Here is a 21225-nt window from a genome sequence, read left to right as displayed (position 1 = left end):
ACTTTATTTGAAGATAAAAAATGACAGTATGTGGGTGGGGCAAATAGCATAAAACTTAGTTCTACGAGATTCTATTTGGACACCTGCATTATTGCAACAGGTGTTAAAAAAATATTAAACAGACAATAAATATTTCACACAAAAAACACGATATACCTTACAATTAACAATATAACATTTTAAAACCATTACTAATTTAAAGTATATACACATTTAATAAATGATTTGGCTTTAAAACGGTAACTTAATAAAATTATCACAGGTATTACATTCATACTTTTCGGTAATCACATAAGCTGGTATGTCACTACAAACACAACATGACTGCTCCTTAAAATACATAATGTAAACATATATTCATAGACACAGTGTTGCAACAGTCTACTCCCCCCCTCCCATCCCGTCCGCTAACTTTTAAAGACGTCACAATGAAACTTCTGGGATATTTTTCTATCTGTTTTTTAACGAAAATTAAAATAAACCATGATACTTTATCTAGAATATTAATAGGTCTTGACTAAATGGATGATTAAAAATTGAAATATAATCAACAACAATATTGTATTTGAAAAGAAACTGATTATTATAAGTAATTTATGACAGAAGGTCCATATGTTGATTATAACGTGAGAAGACCTCACCGAGATACACCCAGATTTTGTATCTGTCAGAGGGTAGTCGAAATTAATCAAAAGATATCCCATAAGTTTTCTTTTCTATTGTTGTTCAATATTATACGTGGGAGACTAGAAATATCTTGTATTCTATATACAGGGTGTCCAAAAAGTCCCGGGTCGGTTAAATATTTTTCAAAATATTTAAAATAGAGCTACAAAACCTTACACAAAGTTACTGGACATAAAAATCTATTTTATCACATGTTCAGTGATCCGCTACTTCCTCAGGGGGGCGGCCCGCTAGGAGTCAGAAGAAAATCTTAAATGTAAGCATAGGTTGATATGCATATCAAATTAAAGGTCTATATTAGTAGAGTACAGAGCCGCAAACCCGACCTCAAACGGATAACCGAGTCAAAAATGACAGCCGTTCAAAGATGGCTAGAGTTTGCAACTTAGGTTAATGTAACAAAATACACTGATGAGCTTTTTGATTTTAACTTTACTAACATTAAAAAATGGACATGAGGTGTTTCTTGAGGTGTTTGAGGGTCATTTGAATGACTGATTCAATTGTAAAAAGTTTTGGGTTAGTAAAGTTAAAATCAAAAAGCTCATCAGTGTATTTTTTACATTAGCCTAATTTGCAAACTCTAGCCATCTTTGAACGGCTGTAATTTTTGACTCGGTTATCCGTTTGAAGTCAGGTTTGCGGCTCTGTACTCTACTAATAAAAACCTTTAATTTGATATGCATATCAACCTATGCTTACATTTAAGATTTTCTTCTGACTCCTAGCGGGCCGCCCTCACTGAGGAAGTAGCGGATCACTGAATATGTGATTAAATAGATTTTTATGTCCAGTAACTTTACGTTAGGTTTTGTAGCTCTATTTTAAATATTTTGAAAAATATTTAACCGACCCAGGACTTTTTGGACACCCTGTATAATAATTTATGAACTTTAAGTTTATGCCAGATTTATAATTATAAAATCTATGCCAGTCAAGTTCAGAATAGTATGTGTGTTTTGTATATTTTTACCACTATAAAAATACCAAAAGATGATATTACTTAAAGGTAATAAATTTAATTCTATTTTTTTGGTAACACACACTGCCACCCCAAACATGAAGTGGGGTAAGTGCCGAAACACAATATTTTAAGGGAGAGAAAGCAAATTATGCTTTATTGTAACCTTTTTTTCATGATCTACAGTTGTAGCCATGGATATTGTTACATTTGTATCTCTAAAGAAACACACAACACAACTCTTTATCATGAGTGGTTCATAAAGAGTCATTGCATCATATGGTTAAGTTTCTGTCAGATGGTTTTAAGTTGATGCCTAGAAATCATATAATATTCAATTTACAGCCGTTACGTCACTTTGTGTTTGGGGCGACCATATTTTGTTCAATAGAAGCAGGATTAAATACGAACTAGATCCTTATCATTGTACACCAGGTGGAGTACACACCTACACAAAATGTGATATTGATAATCATAATCTCAGTTGGTACAAGCTGGAGATCCTATTGTTGTACTGTAATAATTGACAGCACAATTCAACGATAAGTCCCTTCTAAGAATCAATCAAGTCTACACTGAAAAAAAAACAGATCTATAAAAATTAGAGGTAATCAACCTTGAACAAGGGATATTGCAGTGAATACTGTAATCTAAACATCTTTAATTATTCAGCCAATCACGGTATAAAAGTCTTGCAAAGAAATACTTAGAAAAACTAAATTTTAATGCTTAATTTTTACAAAAATATCAATACATGTTTTGTCAATTTACATTTTTATTTTCCGACAAATTTATTTGATTTCAATTTATATTACTTATTTCTATTTAATTTATTATGACAGTGTTGGTGAAAACTCTAGTTAATATTTGATCCACAAAAACGGAAAAAACATATTGAAATAGAAAACCCCTTTATTAGTTACAAATCTCAAGAATTTAAATGTAAAAGCCATGTAAATTAGCTTTTGGCTGAGACTATTGTAATACTAGCATCCATCATTTCCTACTGTAGTATTAGCATAAAACGATATCAAAGCGGGTCTTGGCACATATACAAAGGGATAGAGCACTGGTACGTTGTTTTCTTTCAGTCTTATATTTATTCAACAATTAAGTGTTAACTTTAACCTGAGGCCCATCATTGAAATTTGAGCAAGAAGAAATAACATCAACATTTATCAGAACTTATATTTTTGAACAACAGTACTGCAAATATTACTTATGAATAAGTTGTGGAATAATTCAAACATTATAATATTAAGATTCCAAAAATTTATGTTTTTTTGGCGAACAAAACATTTTTAAAGTGATGTTTCCACTGAATCAATGAAATGTCATTAAACATTAAACTTTGATATGCTTTTCGGCACAAACTCCTTTTAAAACCAAGAGATCATTACAAAACAATCCTATCTCCTTATATCCTATCTTATATTTTGAATAATGTTAACCTTTTTACTGAAAATAAATATTAGTATTCTAAACATTTTGGAATTTTAAGCTAAGTCAATATCACTGGCCTTATTTACTTTTAATTTTTACCGTTTAATTTACACAAAATAATATTTCTTATTACGTTATATATAGCTAACCATCAAAACTACAGTAAATATTTAATAAAGTTTTATTACTAACACAAACACCATATATTTTTCACCGCACAATACATTAATTAAAAATAATAAAAGGCTGATAATACTGTTACAGAGTATGTAAAACCAACAACTGATGTCCATAGCACTTTCACAGGTTTAGAATGTAATGTTATAAGTTACATTAACCATATAAGGTATAAAGACCTAACTTTTGAGCTCAGTGCCTACTACATAATGCCCTCTATAGAATAGGTAAATAACATACTAAATAAAAATAATTTAAGGTACACATTTTAGAATATTGACAGGTAACTAAATGGTGTGCGTTTATTGATAGCCAATAAGTTTCATCCGCAATGCTCGGCAGCGAGTCTGAACCTGCGCAGTGCTGTCACGCAGAGAGTCCTGCACCTGCTTCTGTAGCTCCTGTACCTCGGAGATCTCCTTGCGCAGATTCTCATAATGTTGCTTCACTTGCGTCACGGTCTCCAACAGATGTAGGACTGACTCAGATTCCTATAACAACAACACACATGATCTTCCACAAAGTGGTTGGCCGGGCATCATTGAAACCTCTGCCCCAGGTTCTTGTGAACAGTTTATGTCTGCCTGATTTTTCACATGTCCACACAACATCAGCCAAATTTAGGACTGCAGGTGCTTAATGCACTAATTGTTAAATTTCAGTATTGGTTATTTCAAATACTTTAAAACCTAGTGGTGGCAATTGAGTTATTTTTCAAAATATGATTTCCAAGTCTTATAAATTTATTTTTGTGAAAAATTTAGTTCTAGGATTCTAGATTTGTAACAGTAATGTCAAGTGTGTGAAATATTTGTCTAGAGTAGCTGTTTTTGTAATTATTTCAAAAACTAATCTACATTTTAATGGAAGTACCATAACAGGTCATGTTGTGTTGTATGGTCTAATCATTGGCTGATATATATATATACAGGGCGTTTGAAAAGTATGGGTACGGCTTAATATTTTAAAAACCATAGGAGATAACATCTACAAACTTTGCACAGTGTCATATGGCTATGTAAACTATTTTTCCTTGCTATTACCATGACATGCCAACCATGGGGGGACGGCCCACAGAGGAAAACATGGAAATCTTAAATTGAAGCATGGGTCGAGTGATACCTCATTTGAAAGAGCTCACTTAGTAGAGTTGAATTCCGCATTCCATATGACACTGTGGAAAGTTTGTAGATGTTATCTCCTATGGTTTTTAAAATATTAAGCCGTACCCATACTTTTCAAACGCCCTGTATATATATATATCACAAATTTTCTTTGAAACCTACCTAAAATTCAGCATACTTCTTGAATAATGTGCATACAACTGTTGAATTTAGTTCAGTTATTGTTTATTATTCTAAATTTTAGTTCAGTTATTTAATTTTTATTATTTGGGCATCAGTATCAATTAGTTAAGTACCATAGTTGCCCCCAAATAAAATCACAACAACACAATAGATATATCGAGAATAGCCTATTTTTCAATATTTGAAGCACATTTCATAATAGATACGAGGTAATGTATGCGGATGAACATCTACCATAACAATCAGTGCAATTGCTGGACTCTAACCATTAGATTTAGATTGTCTTTAAGATCTAATAAGTTAAGAATATAATACCCAGTATTCTCTCTCTCCCACACCACGACAGCTATAATACCCAGTACCCTGTCTCTATCCACAGACTACCTATCACTGACAAAAAAACATTCATAAAGAGGATGAACGTTTTATAACAAAACCTCTGAAAGTATCAGGAGAGTAACTTATAACATTACGGTATCACGGTTACACAACATATACATTATAAGCTGTAAAAGGAGAGGGTAAAACATTAGGTCATATAACTTCAGTGGAAGGTTTTCTCTACATATGGCAACTCTCCAATAAATTGCTAAGATATTCCATCTCAGTGAACAATGTTAGAGTTGAGACCATAAATCGATTATGGTAGTTCTGAAACCAGCTGACTATATTCACCTGTAGTGCAAAAGTGTTTTAGAAGTTTGACAAGCATATGTTGAAAGTAAATAATAAGTACATAATTAACAAAGTGCAACATATTATTTATCTTATTTTCATTGAAAGCTACAGAATAAGAAAATAATAATTACAACTACTTACTGTTGCGTGTTAAAAGGTTATTAACAGGGTTTTTTCTTTCTTTACACTTAGCACAGCATAGCACTATACTAAACTCACTCAAATAAAAATCCAAAATATACTAAAAATACCAATTTATTTAAAATATAAAAATATAAGCAAAAACTGAAATTACCTGTAGCCTAGTGAAAGTATTTAGGAAAAAATAAAGAGGGCATGTGGATAAATTAATAGTGCCATTTTTCTAGTTTATTACTATATAAAATACGTTTAAAAATATCATAAATTATGGATGTTATGTTTTTGGTAAACATTGACGTAACCATGATTGTACTAAACTAAACAAACTAAATGATACCGATCAAACAGATTCCAGGTTTATTATAAGTACTGCTACTCAGACTTCAATGAACAATTTACCAACATCAGCCTCCTCATCTCTTGTGTTAGAAATGGCACAAATTAGAGCCCAGCAAAGAGTAATAATATATTCTATAAATTCTTCTGAGAAACAAACTCAAAATCACCATCCAAAATTATTCAAGACAATGGAAACTCAGACTGTGAACACAAAGCTGGAAATGTCGGATTCAACTCAACACGAATTGGCTCAGACAGGACTTGATGGAAAACACTCTCAAAACACTGGAGGCACAACTAGGCAGTAAAGTTTCAAAAAATATTTCTGAACGATCAAATTCCACCTCCTCAACACCAAAGAAAACATTAAACAATAAAAGTACAAGGATAGTAGCTAAGCGGAATGCATACAGCATGTCATTGCAAACTGCCAAGTACAGGTCCAATCATACAGCTTATAGCACTGCAGAACCCATTAATGGACAATTTAATTCAACCAACAATGCCACAGAATCACTAGTGTCAAATGCCCCTCAAGATGCAACTCTCTATGGAAGTGGAACAGTTAATGAAAAAGTTTTTATGAAACTAACAGAAAAGAAACCACCAATTACAGCAATAATCCGCTGTGAGGAGGAAAACCTTGAAGATTTCTTCAATAATCACATAGACGGCTATAGAATAATTAATGAGCAGTACCAAAATGGCCCTGTTGCACATTGTTTAGAAGCCAGCCATTTGAAGACGTTCAAAAAGAAAACAGACCAAGAACACCAAAAAGAGCCTTAGCACCAAAGCCAATTAAAGACAAAAAACTGGCAATTTCTCATCACAATGCTGATGAAAATCTAGTTAAACCGACAACTACATCGAATTCACCAAATCGCACAAATAAAATTTCTGTCCTACACCAAAACATGCAGGAAATGAGAAACAAAACAGACAGGCTAAATCGCGTCCTTGAGGAAATAAATCCAGATATTATTGCTCAGTGAACATGGATTAAAAAAGGATGAAATATAAAATACCAGACTACAAAATTACTGTCTAATACCTACATTTCAGTCGTAAATCCCACAAAAAAGGAGGAGTTGCCATTTTTGTCAAAGATGAACTGGAAACATACGTACAGCCTACAAACATAGAAAACAACCAAGAACTAATATGTGAACTGGGAATGATCAAATTAACCTCGGGGAAAAGGCAGTTGTACATTCTTGGTGTCTACAGAACTCCTGCAGGACAACTTGAGGAAGCACTAAATCTACTTTCTGCACCAATTGAGAACACAAAAGCGGAAAACCACCCACTTATAGTTATGGGAGACATTAATGTTGAAGGCCTGAAATCAGATAGGAACAATCAAATGTTAAACAACACCTTGAGCAGCCACAGCATCTCAAGACTACCACTACCCCCAACGCGAGTCACCCCTACATCCATCTCATCAATAGATTTTATCTGCACTAATCTAGACAAATAACTTCAACTGTGATTCATGCTGGAATTTCTGACCATACTGCTCAAATCTGTGAAATAAAGTACATAACAACATCATCATCTCAAAAGAATACAATACTCAAAGTATTAAACCAAGAAAATTTAAATCTTCTTAAGGCTCAGTTTGAACAGGAAAACTTGGAAAATGTACAAAACGCGGACTCTGCAGAAACCGCCTACAATGACTTTTTATCAACTATTGTTGCCATTATGAACACAGTTTGTCCTAGAAAGACCGTGTGACAGAGGAAGAGAAAAGCACCAAGATACGCAGATGAAGAGGCTAGACGTCACAAAGCAATATATCTGACATGTCTTCGAAAACGTGAGCTTACAGGTGCATAAGCAGATAAAAATGAAATGTACGAGGCCAAGAAAGACTATGACAAGAGGCTAAAACAATCAAATGGCAAGCAGCTGCAGATCACAAAGGAAATGCTGAAAACAAATCAAAAGCATTATGGCAAGTTATAAACAGTCAGAGAGGTAAAAAATGTTCAACTGCTCCTCCGCCACAACTCAACGTAAAAGGAGAGATCACCACCAACCCCTTCAAATAGCTAATCACCTCAATGAGTGTTTTACGAACATAGCAGGTCATACCCTAAATAGCCATCCAAGAACAAAAAAGCAGACTGCAGTCCAACCACAAATCATAAACCATGATCTAACTCAGTTGCTTCCCACTAATGAACATGAACTTGAGGCCATAATTAAAAGTCTTAAACCTAAAATATCAGCAGGGTTTGATGAAATCTCAGCAAAAATGTTGAAACACTGTAGTAAAGCATTGACTCGGGCTCTAGTCAAAATAACAAATTTACCCCTTGCTCAAGGACAATTTCCATCAGCCCTCAAACGTAGTAAGGAATATCCAAAGCTTAAAAGTGGAAGCCACACAGAGGCTACTAACTATAGGCCCATATCTCTGATCCCAACCTGCTCCAGTCATTGAGAAAATAGTTTTGAAAAGACTATTGGATCACTGTGAACTACACAACCTTCTAACAGATAATGAACATGGTTTTATTAAAGGAAGGTATACAACATCGGCCATTATCAAACTTTCAGAATTCATCATTGATAACTTAGAAGGAAAAAACATGGTCACTGGCATTATGCTCGATTTCAGCAAAGCTTTTGACTGCCTAGGACATGACCTGATCCTTTACAAACTTGAAAACAGAGTTAAAGAACATGCCAAAAAATGGTTAAAAAGTTATCTAGAGGGAAGAGGCCAGACAGTAGATATTCAATATACACAAAACAGGTTCTCACAAACAATAAAATCAGAGTCTCTGCCTGTTAAAAGAGGCGTACCTCAGAGCTCAGTGTAGGGACCGGTTCTGTTTATTCTCATGAAAGATTACATGCGGCAATACTTAAGCATGTACTGTGCTCCCGTGATGTATGCCGATGACACATTTCTAGTCCGAATCCTCACCAAATAACTTAGCTATTAACTCCTACAATGCATTAAAAATGCTTATCAATACTATCATGAAAACAATTAGTAGTCAACACTGCAAAAACCAAACAATTAGCTTTTGGAAGGAGACAAGAAGTTCCATCACTGCCTGATGTATCAATGGAAAGTCAGACAAAATTCTTCGGAATGACTATTGATAGCAATTTATCATGGAACAATCACATTGATATATTCTCCAAAACACTGAATTCATGCCTATATATTTTAAAAAGAGTAAAGCATGCCAGTGATGAAGCAACTACAAAAATTGCCTATTGTGCGTTATTTGAGTCACACTTAAGATATGGCCTTGCAGTTTGGAGAGGCACAACTGCATGAAACTTAAATAGAATACTGCTACTACAGAAAAGAGCAGTCAGGATCATATCTGGCCTTGGCCCAAGGGAAAGCTGCAGAGGTGCCTTCCCTCACCAGGGAATCTTCACGATTATCGGCCTATACATCAGAGAAGTCATAGTCCATGTTGACAAAGAGCAATTGGAACGAGGCCATGACTTCCATACCTACAACACCCGCCATGCTTCAAATATTCTCCTGCCACTACATCACACTGCACTATTTTAAAGGAAACCATCCTACATGGGCAGAAAAATCTTCAACCATCTCCCGGAAGATCTAAAAATGCTACAAGGACAGAGAATGAAGACAGCACTGACCAAATGGCTCTCTAGCTGTCCATTCTACACCATGGATGAGTTCCTGAACTGGAAAAGAGAAGAGCAATACTCTCAATAAAAACTAACCGACGCAATTGCATTTCTTGATGATTTGTAAATAAAGAATTTGTCTATTGTCTTAGCGTGATGTTAGCACTACTAGGTGGCTCACTGAAATTGTGTGGCATGATGTCAGCACTTTTAGATTTAAGTATGAAGGAAACACAACTGCAACTTATAACATATGTACATATAAAAGGGCTATGATATGGTAGGTATATGCAAAATATGTGCATAAAGAATAGAAATTTGAAATAATTTAAAAGCTTTTAGTAAAGAGCCATTTAAAAGATGCCTTTGAAAGGAATAAAAAGCCACGGTTAGATCTTAGGACCTCCATGCTTGATACATGTTGGGATGATTCTGCCTAGATAAACAGTACATTTAGTAGACACCGCAGTGATAACAGCGACTACTGTCCGCATCTCACTTGTTTGCGAGCTCAAGGAATGCACCTGCCATTGGCTGAGGCTGTCGACCAGGTGTCACTTCCCGCACTACTACCCGGCCTAAAACTATTAGTTATTTGCCTTGTCACATTATAACGCCAGGAAATTGGTGTGTATTTAAGTAATTCTATATTTAGGGTATAATGACATTTTTTGCATGAGCTATAACATTGTTTGCTCTTATCCTAAAACTGTAAAGTAAAGTTTTTGGAAGATGTGGCAATAGTTTTTCGTGAACCCATCGTTCAAAATTAACGCTATTCATTTAACCATGGTAATCACCGGTAGCTCTGCCAGCTTTGAAAATTAAATTGCAGTCATGAAGAAATCCATCTTTCGTGCCGGCACTAACCACTATTAGTCTATTACATGAAATCGTGTTTGCCAAGACGCCAAGAACACCAGGACCACTCCAGCATTTTCCAAAAGTTAAATTGTTGTCCACCCACGTCTCGTCTAGGTACACAATAACTTTACCCTCGTGCCTACACTTTTGTATCTCTCGCAAATAACGAGCACCCCAGTTTACTATATCAGGCCGTTCTATTAAAACGTTCCTGATTTTTCCACATCTCTTCCACTTAAACCCCATGGTATGAAGTAAGCGTCGTAAAGTGTGTACTCCCCAAGGAAAGTTAATCTTTTCTTTAACTGCCGTTAGTAATTTATGTACCGTTGGCACTTTTTTTTGTACAATGTAAAAATCATTGATGGTATCACGAATCACTCTCTGGTCAAATTCATCGATGTGAAATTTTTTTCCTCTGAATATGGTCTTTTTTTCCCAGGAGTACTTAAGGCTTCATTACCGGCTTCGACACCTTCTTTCCTTATAGATGTTACACTTCGCACTGATATACCCGTGTAATTAGCTACCCGGATATTACTCTGCTTCAGTCTATGTTGGAGAGTACCCGTATTTGATTCTTCATCACACTTTTGAATAACTCGCCTTATAACATCCCTTGCCTCACTGTGAATTGTCTGTCCCTTCTTGCGAACCGAAGCCATTTTGAAAAGCTAAAAACTCACAAATATACACTATATTAAATTAAACTTCCTTTCATCTAATGAATTTACACTATGTTATACATTAAAACTTAATAATACAAATTTGAGGTGCACTGGTGAAATCACAACTCTCTACTACAAGGTATTCGCGGGCGAATGTGCGGAGGTGACTAGTAGCGCCTTTGCCGAGACAACGGTGACGTATTGTCTGTGGAGGGGAGTCCTCACCCTCGTCCCCCTCACCCCGCGCACGCAAACAAGTCAGATGCGGACAGTAGTTGGTCTAATAACACCAGCTTAGAGAATTCCAAGCTAATACTAATACTATTGTTAATAATTTACTCTGCAAGATACTGGATGGCTAACATGGTGATATTGATAAAGCAATAAATACTTATCACTAGTATCAGAACGTATAAGAATCTTTGTGTGGGTGAACCAGTGGAAAGTTTCTCTAAATAGATTGAGCCTTATGAATTCTGCAGGTCAAAAAATGATGTTTAAAAATTTCTTGTTTATCTTTGTTTAAATGTTTAAGTGCATGTTTATGTATTAGGTTTTTTCCACACCTAAGAAAGAAGTTATTTTTCAGTCCTCTAAACGTAGGGTTATACTTTTTGTAACATATAACGATGGCAATGTCTAAAATCCTATTACGTTTCTATATGAGTTTAGCAGAAGGTCAGCCTATTTGAATCACCAGTGGTGATGGAATAATTAAGCATCAACAAACTTGGAGTAATGAATGAACCTGCTCAACATTACGCCATTCAAGGATGTAATGTTTTCTGAAATCTTGTATTTATCTTGTAGAATACCACTAAATACAAAAACTACAAAAAGCCAGTACTAAAACCTTAATTCCATGAGACCTTTTGGTAGAAAGGTTTTTTTTTAAATCAGACACTTTAGAAATAAAAAATAATTGTTAAGCATGGCTGGGGTGTACCTTAAATGTCAGGATAGCAAATAAAGGGCAACCTTAAGTGCTTGAGTATTTGAATATATGTTTATTGATCCAAAGCATCTAAGTAATAATTACACATTGAACACAAGTTGTTCTTACAAGGCTGGTTAATACTGGAGACTACCAGACATACTAAAGAGCTGAGGGCTAGCGTGACTTACCCAGCAACGTAACCACTAGGGCCAACAAAGACATGGCAGCACAGAGGATGACACCGGGCAGAACTCGTACAGGACTGGGCCTCGACTCGACTGCGCTGATGCGAGGCTGAGACGACGAGATAAGAGATGAGCAGATAAGAGCTACTAATTTTGACTAAGTTTGGGTTTATATACTGAGGTGGTGGTTCCCTCTCCAGAGGAGGCGGAGCCTCCCCTACCGTGCCGCACCCCGGGGGTTCTGAGCCCTGATTGGCCAGTGGATATTTTGGGGTCTACACGTGTGACCTCCAAGGACGGAACTGGTTTCCCACAGCCGGACCATTAGTGGTGAGCTGACATCCCGGACATTGGTTTTTCGAATGTTATTTTAAGCTGCGTGTGACCTTTCCACGTGTGGTGTCGTACTCCCTGGGAATCTTGGCTACATGTGTGTTCTAAATAGGTTGATGCCTAATCCAAGATAATCCTGTCTGCATTCCCAGACGCTCTTAATACCCTGGGAAGAAATATTAAGAAGGCCACTGCCCTAAAGCCTCCCAGATGTCTGTCTACTTTCCAAACTGACTTCCAATTTGGAGTAGAATGATTCATAACATAATTGTCTGATGAAAAACCTCAAAAATTATAAAAACATAAATATTTTTTGTGAAAATTTTACACTAAGTGATAAACTACAAGTGGGATACAAAAAAATGTTAACATTTTCAAGAAAAATATATTATAAAAAAATATTTTAGAACAGCTACAATGTTATTAAAAACCATAAAATTGAAGATTATTTTCAAGTTATCAACTTAACAAGTACAATAAATTAGACCTTTTCATAACTAACCCTCCATCAGGCGCTTAAAATTAGAAACACCATCAGGCGCTCACGGAGGTTTCCTCCAGGTTAGCGAATAATGGATATCATAGTCGTTTAAACTGTTTTTATTTGTTTAAATATTCATACTGATTTAATTACAATGTAATATATTCATTTTTTAGAAATTAAATAAAAATTACTCTCTAATGTAATGAATTTTCCAAATAAGAAATTAAAAATTTAAAAAAATGTTATTGCATAATAACAACATGATTTATTTTAAGGAATAATGCAATTAATTGTAAAAATGTTTAACCTACTGTAATAATATAAGGAAATTAACTTAGTTTTTAACTTCTTACAAAAACAACTTACTTCAATTCTTGAGATATTATACAATTGTAATGTCAATTATTACTCTAAAATCAAAATGTATTCTTTACTAAAAATTTTTTAAACACTACACAAAGTTTCAAAACATTTTCCTTCTGGTTCTTATAACGACAATGTTCACTCCATAGACAGTACTGAAATGTTCCCTAGCACACGGGTACTGTACTGACAAGTCTCTCGTCTTCATTCTCCATTTCACAAAATTCAAATACAATATATTGTAAAACTTAAAAAGAAACCATCACAGGTCACACATTTAGGCGCTCACGGAGATTTCGTCCAAGTACTACAAACACAACATTGGGCGCTCACGGAGGAATCGTCCAGTCTCGCACGGAAGTAGACCTCATACTGACAGATTTTGACAAAGATAAGCGGGAGGCTATTGTTTCGCTTCCCCAAAAGATGCTCGTGAAGTACACTGCGGGAAACGACTGCCAACATCAGAAAAGTAGTACTATTTTTAATAATAAAAAATACACAGAGGAAAACTCCGTTTAGCGCCCGATGTAGGGTTAGTTATGTTTTAAATGGGGTTAACTTATTTGTTCTTATCAGCTCTGCAATACTAACTCACCTTATTTTCATCGTAAGTAATGTCGATTACTTCTTTTTCACATTCGTCCAATTTCCATGCAATTTTGTCCAAATGACTATCTGTTCTTTTCACCTGTAAGAGAAAGCCTGGATTATTTATGTACGGACACTTAAAAATGTGAGAAGGTACACATTAAACTAGGACTGGTAAAAATGCCAAATAAGAGCATTTTTAACCTTTCACAACAAATTATATCCAGACAAACAGAAAAATCTTCCACTCATAATTAAGTTAAGTGATATTAAGAAAAAAATACACTATAATTATAACAATTTGACGACTTGATTATTTCACAATAGGACAGTGCTCTAAAAACAAGTAATCATCGAAATAAAACGTTCGATTGATGACAGAAAGGTATATTAACCAGCAACGAAGCAATTTATTTACGCCATATATCAAAGGAAAACAATGCTATTCAAATTATTAACGAGCCCACTAGAGTGATTAGTACTACAAATACATTGTTAGATCACATATTTGTGGACAGATCAGCCAAGATTGAAAGGAACGGCGTCATCGATGCTCCAAGCATTACAGACACAAGAGGGGTGAAGATCACAGACCACAAGCTAATATATTGTGATTTGATTTGCAAAAAAGAAAGGAAATCTGCTAAAATGGTAAAATACAGAAGTTTAACATTGATGAGGCTGTTAGAGACATATCCAGCATAGATTGGGAAGGTGTGATCCAGCTACAAAATGTAAATGAAATAGAAGAATTTATTACTAGGAATGTGACAGAAGTTTTTGACAAGCAAGCTCCCACCGTATGCAAAAGAGTTACGAGAAAAAAATCTCTGTGGATGAATGCCGATTTGGCAAAACTGATAAAAACTAAGAACCAAGCCAGAAACAAATACTTGAAGTCTAGAACGTGCGATGATTGGTCAAATTATAAAGCTCTAAGAAATTCAGTAAATAACTTAGTATGGAGAGCGAAGAAAGAATTTTTCTCTGAGAGACTCGCTTCAAATAAAGACCCAAAGGAGTTTTGGAAATGTTTGAAACGGTGTGACGTTGTGGCCGAATGCACAGACAAAAATATACCACACCACTTGGATATCAATGATATGAACAGGTATTTTAATGAAATGGGTTGTAGTATTGAAGCGAGTGAAGAACTCATTCATAGATTTAGAGAGGCCAGCAACAGAGAAAGAGAAAATATTTTTCAATTTTCACCTGTTAACGAGAACGAAGTAAGAGCTGCAATGAATAGCATTAAATCTAAAGCCGTTGGAGTTGATGAAATTTCCATAGATATGATTAAAGCTGTGAGTCCTTATGCGCTTAAAGCTATAGCACATCTCGTAAATGTATCTCTGTCAACTGGAAACTTTCCTGAAAGATGGAAAAAAAGTATTGTCATACCACATCCTAAGATTTCTGCCCCTAAAAGTGTCCAGAATTTAAGGCCTATTTCGATTTTACCGGCTATATCAAAGATTTTGGAGAAGATTGTAACTCAACAGGTTGTGGAGTTCATTGAAATAAACAAGATACTACCAAAAACTCAATCTGGCTTCAGGAAAAATCATAGTACTTGCTCGGCTTTGGTAAACCTATTTAGCGATTTGATAGACACAAAAGATGCAGGAAAATGCAGCTCATTAAGTCTTGCTTGATTTTTCACAAGCCTTTGATGTGATCAATCACGAATTGCTGATAGCTAAGATGAAGTCCTACAGTTTTGGTGAAAATGTAATTGAATGGATTCAATCTTACATGAATGGAAGAAGCCAGGTGACAAGGCTGGGGAGTGAGACATCATCTCCACTTTTTAAGCAGCGAGGAGTGCCTCAGGGCAGTTGCCTTGGCCCAGTGTTGTTCAATTTGTACACCTCTGATTTTCCCAGTTGTGTGCAGAACTGCAAAGTGCACCTGTATGCGGATGACTGCCAGCTGCACTTGTCTTATGACGCTTCCTCCGCTGAGGACGCTCTGTTTCGAATCAATGCTGACCTGGAGGAAATTTTCTCTTGGTCGACTGCAAATGGTTTGAAACTGAACGTAGACAAGTGTAGTGTTTTGCATATAGCACCACGTGATCTGGTAGAGACACTGAGGGAGAGAGGTGTGGGTGTTGTGCTCGGAGGTGCGAGTTTGCAAGTCTGCGACCAGGTGAAAACACTCGGTGTCGTACTTGACAGCGAACTCTCATTCTCCGACCATGTCACGCATGCTACTCAACGCACCTTAGGGCGACTAAGGGGTTTCTACAGATTTAGATCATTGCTTCCCGAGTCTGCTAAATTGCAGATCGTGTTGTCCTTGGTGCTCTCTGTGTTCTACTACTGCTATCCGGCGTATGGGAACAGCATTTCAAAGGGTGATATTGCCAGAATTCAGCGAGTTCAAAACTCGGCTGTGCGCTTCATGTTCTCACTCCGCAAATTCGAACACGTATCACCCCAACGAGAAACTGCGAACATAATGCCTATGGACACAGTTTGTAGAGTACTGTCCTCATGTATGGTCCACAAGATCCTTACCATTGAGGAACCTCAGTACCTCAGGGAAAGACTACTGTATCGGGATCAAGTGTCACAAAGGGCCTCTCGACATGGAGGAAATCTTCATCTTCCAAGAGTAAATTTAGAGCTCGGACGGAAGAGTTTCTCTTATTTCGGGCCAAAGGTGTACAATGACCTTCCTGATGGCCTAAAAGGTCTTGTAAATATTGTTAAATTTAAGAAAAGGGTTCAAGAAAGATTTTGTACATAGGAACTAGCATAATAAGTGATGTGTTTTAAATGTAAATATTCCTATTATATGATTAGCTCTGTTAAGTTTAGTCATTAGAATGTTGTGTAGTAACTTGAGTAATTCTGTAAAACAGTAATGTAACTGAGAAACGCTCCAATAAAGAGGCATTTTTATTTATTTATTCATAGTCAAGTATCATTCCAGGAGGCAAAACATATATAAATACTAATTACAATTTATGTACTGTAAGACATAAACTGAAAAAAAATTGTCTAAAACTAGAATGAATTTAGTTATAGCTATTTAGGAATGTTCAATTTATCCACACAACTATCATTTTTAGGCATAACTCCACCCCGTTTTCCTTACAACCAGTTTTTATAATGCTGACTTACAGATAAATTTGACATAATTATATTTTGAATGTATGTTTCAAATCATAGTATACTTTAGTTATTTGAGAACCAAATGATAGCAAATATGCGTAGGTTTACATTACGCAAAGATTGTTTTACATAAAACAACCTGCTGCTTAGAGTTAAAACAGCCTGCTGCTTAGAATTAAAACAGCATCATGAGAGTTAAACCCAGTACGAGAGTTAAACAGGAGTATTTTTTAAATAGAACCTTATTACTGCAATATGATGAAACTTGGCATACAGTAATTGGAAACAGAATAGTATACAAAAAACATACCTTTTTTACAAACAAAATCATCAAAAAGGGTGTTTTAATTCTTGTTAAAAAAATTTGATTTTAGAAATAACAAATTAGTTAATTACCGACAGGTCATATTAAATTTAAGGCCTTTAAACACTGAAGAGAATGGAATAAATTTAAACTTCAATTAAACGGTCAATTAGTGTTTCAGATATCATGGTCCTAAAGTATAAAACCAGGGTAAAAAATTTGGATTTTTCTTCTTTTTGACGTTTGATAACTAAGTAATTGCTACCCACCACTGGACACAGCAAAAACCGATGTGCCACTTCAATCTAGGCAACCTTATGGATGTCCAGTAGCGGCACATCACTAAACGAAAATGTTGAGATTCTGGGGTTCATGGGCAATTCGATAGGTCTAGTCTACTGTAGAAGATGACTGTTGGAGTTGGTGGCGTTTGTTCCCTTACCTCAGAGGTTCTTGTTAACCTCAACAAGGGTGTGCCATCCCCTGCCTACTTTGACTGGAGAGGCTGGTTCAGAGCTGGCCTCCCCTTCTTCCGGGATGACTTTGAGATGTAGTGCCCTTATTCTTCCTCATGGATCTCGATAGGAGGTGGCCCCTACTCCCTAACCTTACCCATCCTGAATATCCTATCACTCCGGAAGCAGCGCAAAGGTTCTTACAGGACTAAGTGCAATTTATAAGCTTCTTGTCCTAAGAGAACAAAAAAAAAGTAATTGCTATACAAGGGCTGTATTTTTCACCTCCGATCTCACGCTTTGACGGTCAGTCAAGTGAGCACAGTAGTCGATTGCGCATCTTCCCTGCTACAACATTTGTCACTGTTGAGTTCAAGTAGTCAGTTCGCGGTGAGCTGCAGTCGCATGAACTAGCCATCTATTGATTCTCCCGCAAAATGTAAATTGAGGAGTGTTATTTGTTCCTGTAAGCAGAAGGGAATAGTGCTTACAGTGTTTACGGAGGAAACATCACGAGTGATGGTGTTATGCATGAATCGCGTCAAAAGTTTAAAGATGGCCAAATTTCACATTCAAGGGTAAATTTAAGGAATGTCAAACCTAAAGCCATTCAGCGATTTTTGTGGGTTTCAGTCAACATCTTTGGCACCCAGCGAGCACAATTCTTGTAGCCTAATAACCTGTAGTAACAATAGAGTAAAGCGATCTTGACACTTCTGAACAAAGTACTTCTTGGGAACTAAGGTTTTCTTTAAGCACTTTGTCAATATGTTCAACAAGGCCATCTCTAGTGACAGACTTGCATACTTGACCTCCTTCGTCAAGAACGTGAGTTTGACGATCTTTAAACTTTTACATCATTTACATATACCATAAGTCATAATGATTTTCCTTAAACGCGGTACATTCTCCGATGGATTTCTGCTGCATGGAAACGAATAACACTTCTCAATTCACATTTGGCGGGAGAAGCAATAGGGGCGGCCCTGTTCATGCGACTGCAGCTCAGCGCAAACTAGCTACTTGAATATGGCAGTGACAAATGTTGTAGCGGGGAAGATGCGCAATCGATTACTCTGCACACCGCATAATATCAGAGATGGGTGTCATGGCGTAAGATTGCAGGATGAAAAAAAAGCCCCTTATTTTTTAATGATTTTAATGCCCCAGATGTGTACTAATGGTTAAGCAAATATCCAAGAGATCATGGTCCAAAATGATATTTTTCTTCCTTGATTTTATACGGAATGACCTATATATGTTTTATAGTCAAAGCGTATTCAATATAAATATCTGTTAAAAGCCGGAAAATCAATTCACAAAAAAGTCAAGCAGCTATAGCTACAATACCATAATCTGTATTGTAATCTGTAATACCAGCCGGTCTTTGAGTAAGTGATTATAAATAGTGGTGCCACAGTCTGCATTGATGAAAGGAGGCATTCATGATCAGTCCATCTGGAATATATATCCGTTACATGATATGAATATTCTAGGTCTGATCACGAATGCCGCCAGTCATCAGTGTGGGTGGCAGCAGTACCTACAGGTTCCTGTTCTATAAAATATAAAAATTCGAGGTCTGATCATGTATATACATTTTATTTAGGTTTATTCATCAAATTTGTAATGGGAAAGTGAGAACACAAGTAACTGACAACATTTCAGGAACAGTAACAGTAGCACTTTTTGAAGATCACTTATAGATTGAATATTCAATAAGTCTTTTCTTTTGAACAATTAAAATATACTCTTCTATTATTTATATTATAGTCTAGTAACATTTTATATCTCAATATGAAGAGCACTAAAGATGACAATGTAGTTTTTCTCACCATGGATTTCAACTTTTTTACCAAGGCCCAACTGCTAACTCATATAAATGAGGGTGTTACATAGTCTATATGACATAAATTTATAGAACATATTATAATAATAACGGTTTGTTTGATCAATTATGAATTGCTAGCTATTACAAATAAAATTGTGTATGTAAAACCACTTGGGCTATATATTTGTAAAGATAATGAGATCCTACTTATTGCAGTTATTTACTTCATTTGTTTACATGCTATGGTTACGTAGTGCCAATCATTTGGTACTGTACAGCCTACTAGTACAACCTTTCATAAGTAACTGGTTTAGAGGAATTTATACTTCAAATTCAATAAATCTGTGGATTTTGTAAAGCCTATACAAATAAAAATTTGCTCTAGGGATTGATTAAAAATAACTTTTACAATATCCCTAGTCTGTAAGGCAATTGTCCTGTTCTTGAGTACCTTATTGGTAAGGAATTGTGATACAATAAATACATTGATCGTGATCCTAAAAGTTCTTTACAAGTAAATTCATCATTTAATTACACCAATATTCTCCAGTTATCAAATGTAGACACATATCGGGATTTTCGAATCAGTCAATGTAAACTAATAATCTACACTTGAGAAAACTAGCCTATGCTTGCCCTTACCGATTTCTCCAAGTTGTTCAGTACAGCTTCCGTCTCCATCACAGATAGTGTAATGCTACTTAAATAAAAATTAATTAATCCTAGTAAAATTAAAAAGACGGTTTACTTGCCAATGTACTTTTGCAAAAAAATACTAAAAATATACCAATGGCAAAATCTTAGGCTTTGACAACCGCGCTTCACTTCAGATTCTAGCAGACGATGTTTATTCTTTCGATTTCGATGGGTGCATTCTGGGGTACTTAAATATCGGCAACTCCGCATTTTTTTTTCATTTGTAGTTACTCAGGTTCCACAGCGGCGCGCGGCGATTTCAAAAAAATGAGGTCAATTCATGTGGTTCCAAAACTCTTATTGTAACCAATTATGAGAAAGTCGTATGATTTAAGCTTATCATAAGAGATAATGTGTCTCAAGCAGTAAGTTCTTTGTTGAAGAATTATCTTCTCATTCTCATTTAAATCTTTAGGGATCAATTATTAGTTATTCGCTCGTATTATTACAACTGTTACAACTATATCATTTTGGACACATTTAAGTCACCATTTATAACTGCATAGCAGTATTTTGTTGATCACTACAGAAGTATCTTTTCGTTATTAATGTACAAACTCCTAGCTCTCTATCAGCCAATGCACTCTTTCATTTATGGTATTAATTGCTTCCAAACCAAGATAAATTTGGTTTAGATATGCTTCATTACCCATCTTTTTCCAACAGCCTGTGATCGTCGATTTCAAAAATTAAATGGAAATTTCTTACACATTTACGGAGCAATGAAGGTACACTTGCATGGTTACTCTTATGCATATAATTGTAACTGTTTTCCATAGAAGGGGTGGTTTTCTATAGAAACTTGACTTGACGTCATTGACTTGAGAATACTCAGCACAACCAGGCAAATCTGCTTGAATTTACCGGCAACAATACACGACGAACGCCACTGGAGTACTGGTAGATTTGGTCTAAATTATATACTGCGGCATTCCATGCAAAACTACTAATTTTCCTTTTTGAGCCATGGCGTATACTCCTCAATAAACCATCTCATTATGTGTAAGTGCACGGGTAATA

General features: G+C 35.6%; 1 protein-coding gene across 1 annotated transcript; it reads right to left on the bottom strand.

Moving 5' to 3' along the window:
* Positions 1-3256: 3256 nt before the first annotated feature.
* On the bottom strand, positions 3257-20390 carry LOC124369937. Its single transcript, XM_046828138.1, has 3 exons — positions 20152-20390; positions 13802-13894; positions 3257-3759 (listed from the first exon to the last, which is right to left on the bottom strand). Exons 1-3 carry the CDS (start codon positions 20188-20190, stop codon positions 3571-3573), a joined length of 321 nt encoding a protein of 106 aa, XP_046684094.1. The 5' UTR covers positions 20191-20390; the 3' UTR covers positions 3257-3570.
* Between the last annotated feature and the right edge of the window lie 835 nt (positions 20391-21225).

Source organism: Homalodisca vitripennis, chromosome X (assembly GCF_021130785.1).
Source record: "Homalodisca vitripennis isolate AUS2020 chromosome X, UT_GWSS_2.1, whole genome shotgun sequence".
NCBI classification, from domain to species: domain Eukaryota; kingdom Metazoa; phylum Arthropoda; class Insecta; order Hemiptera; family Cicadellidae; genus Homalodisca; species Homalodisca vitripennis.
This window is presented reverse-complemented; position numbering and strand designations above follow the sequence as displayed.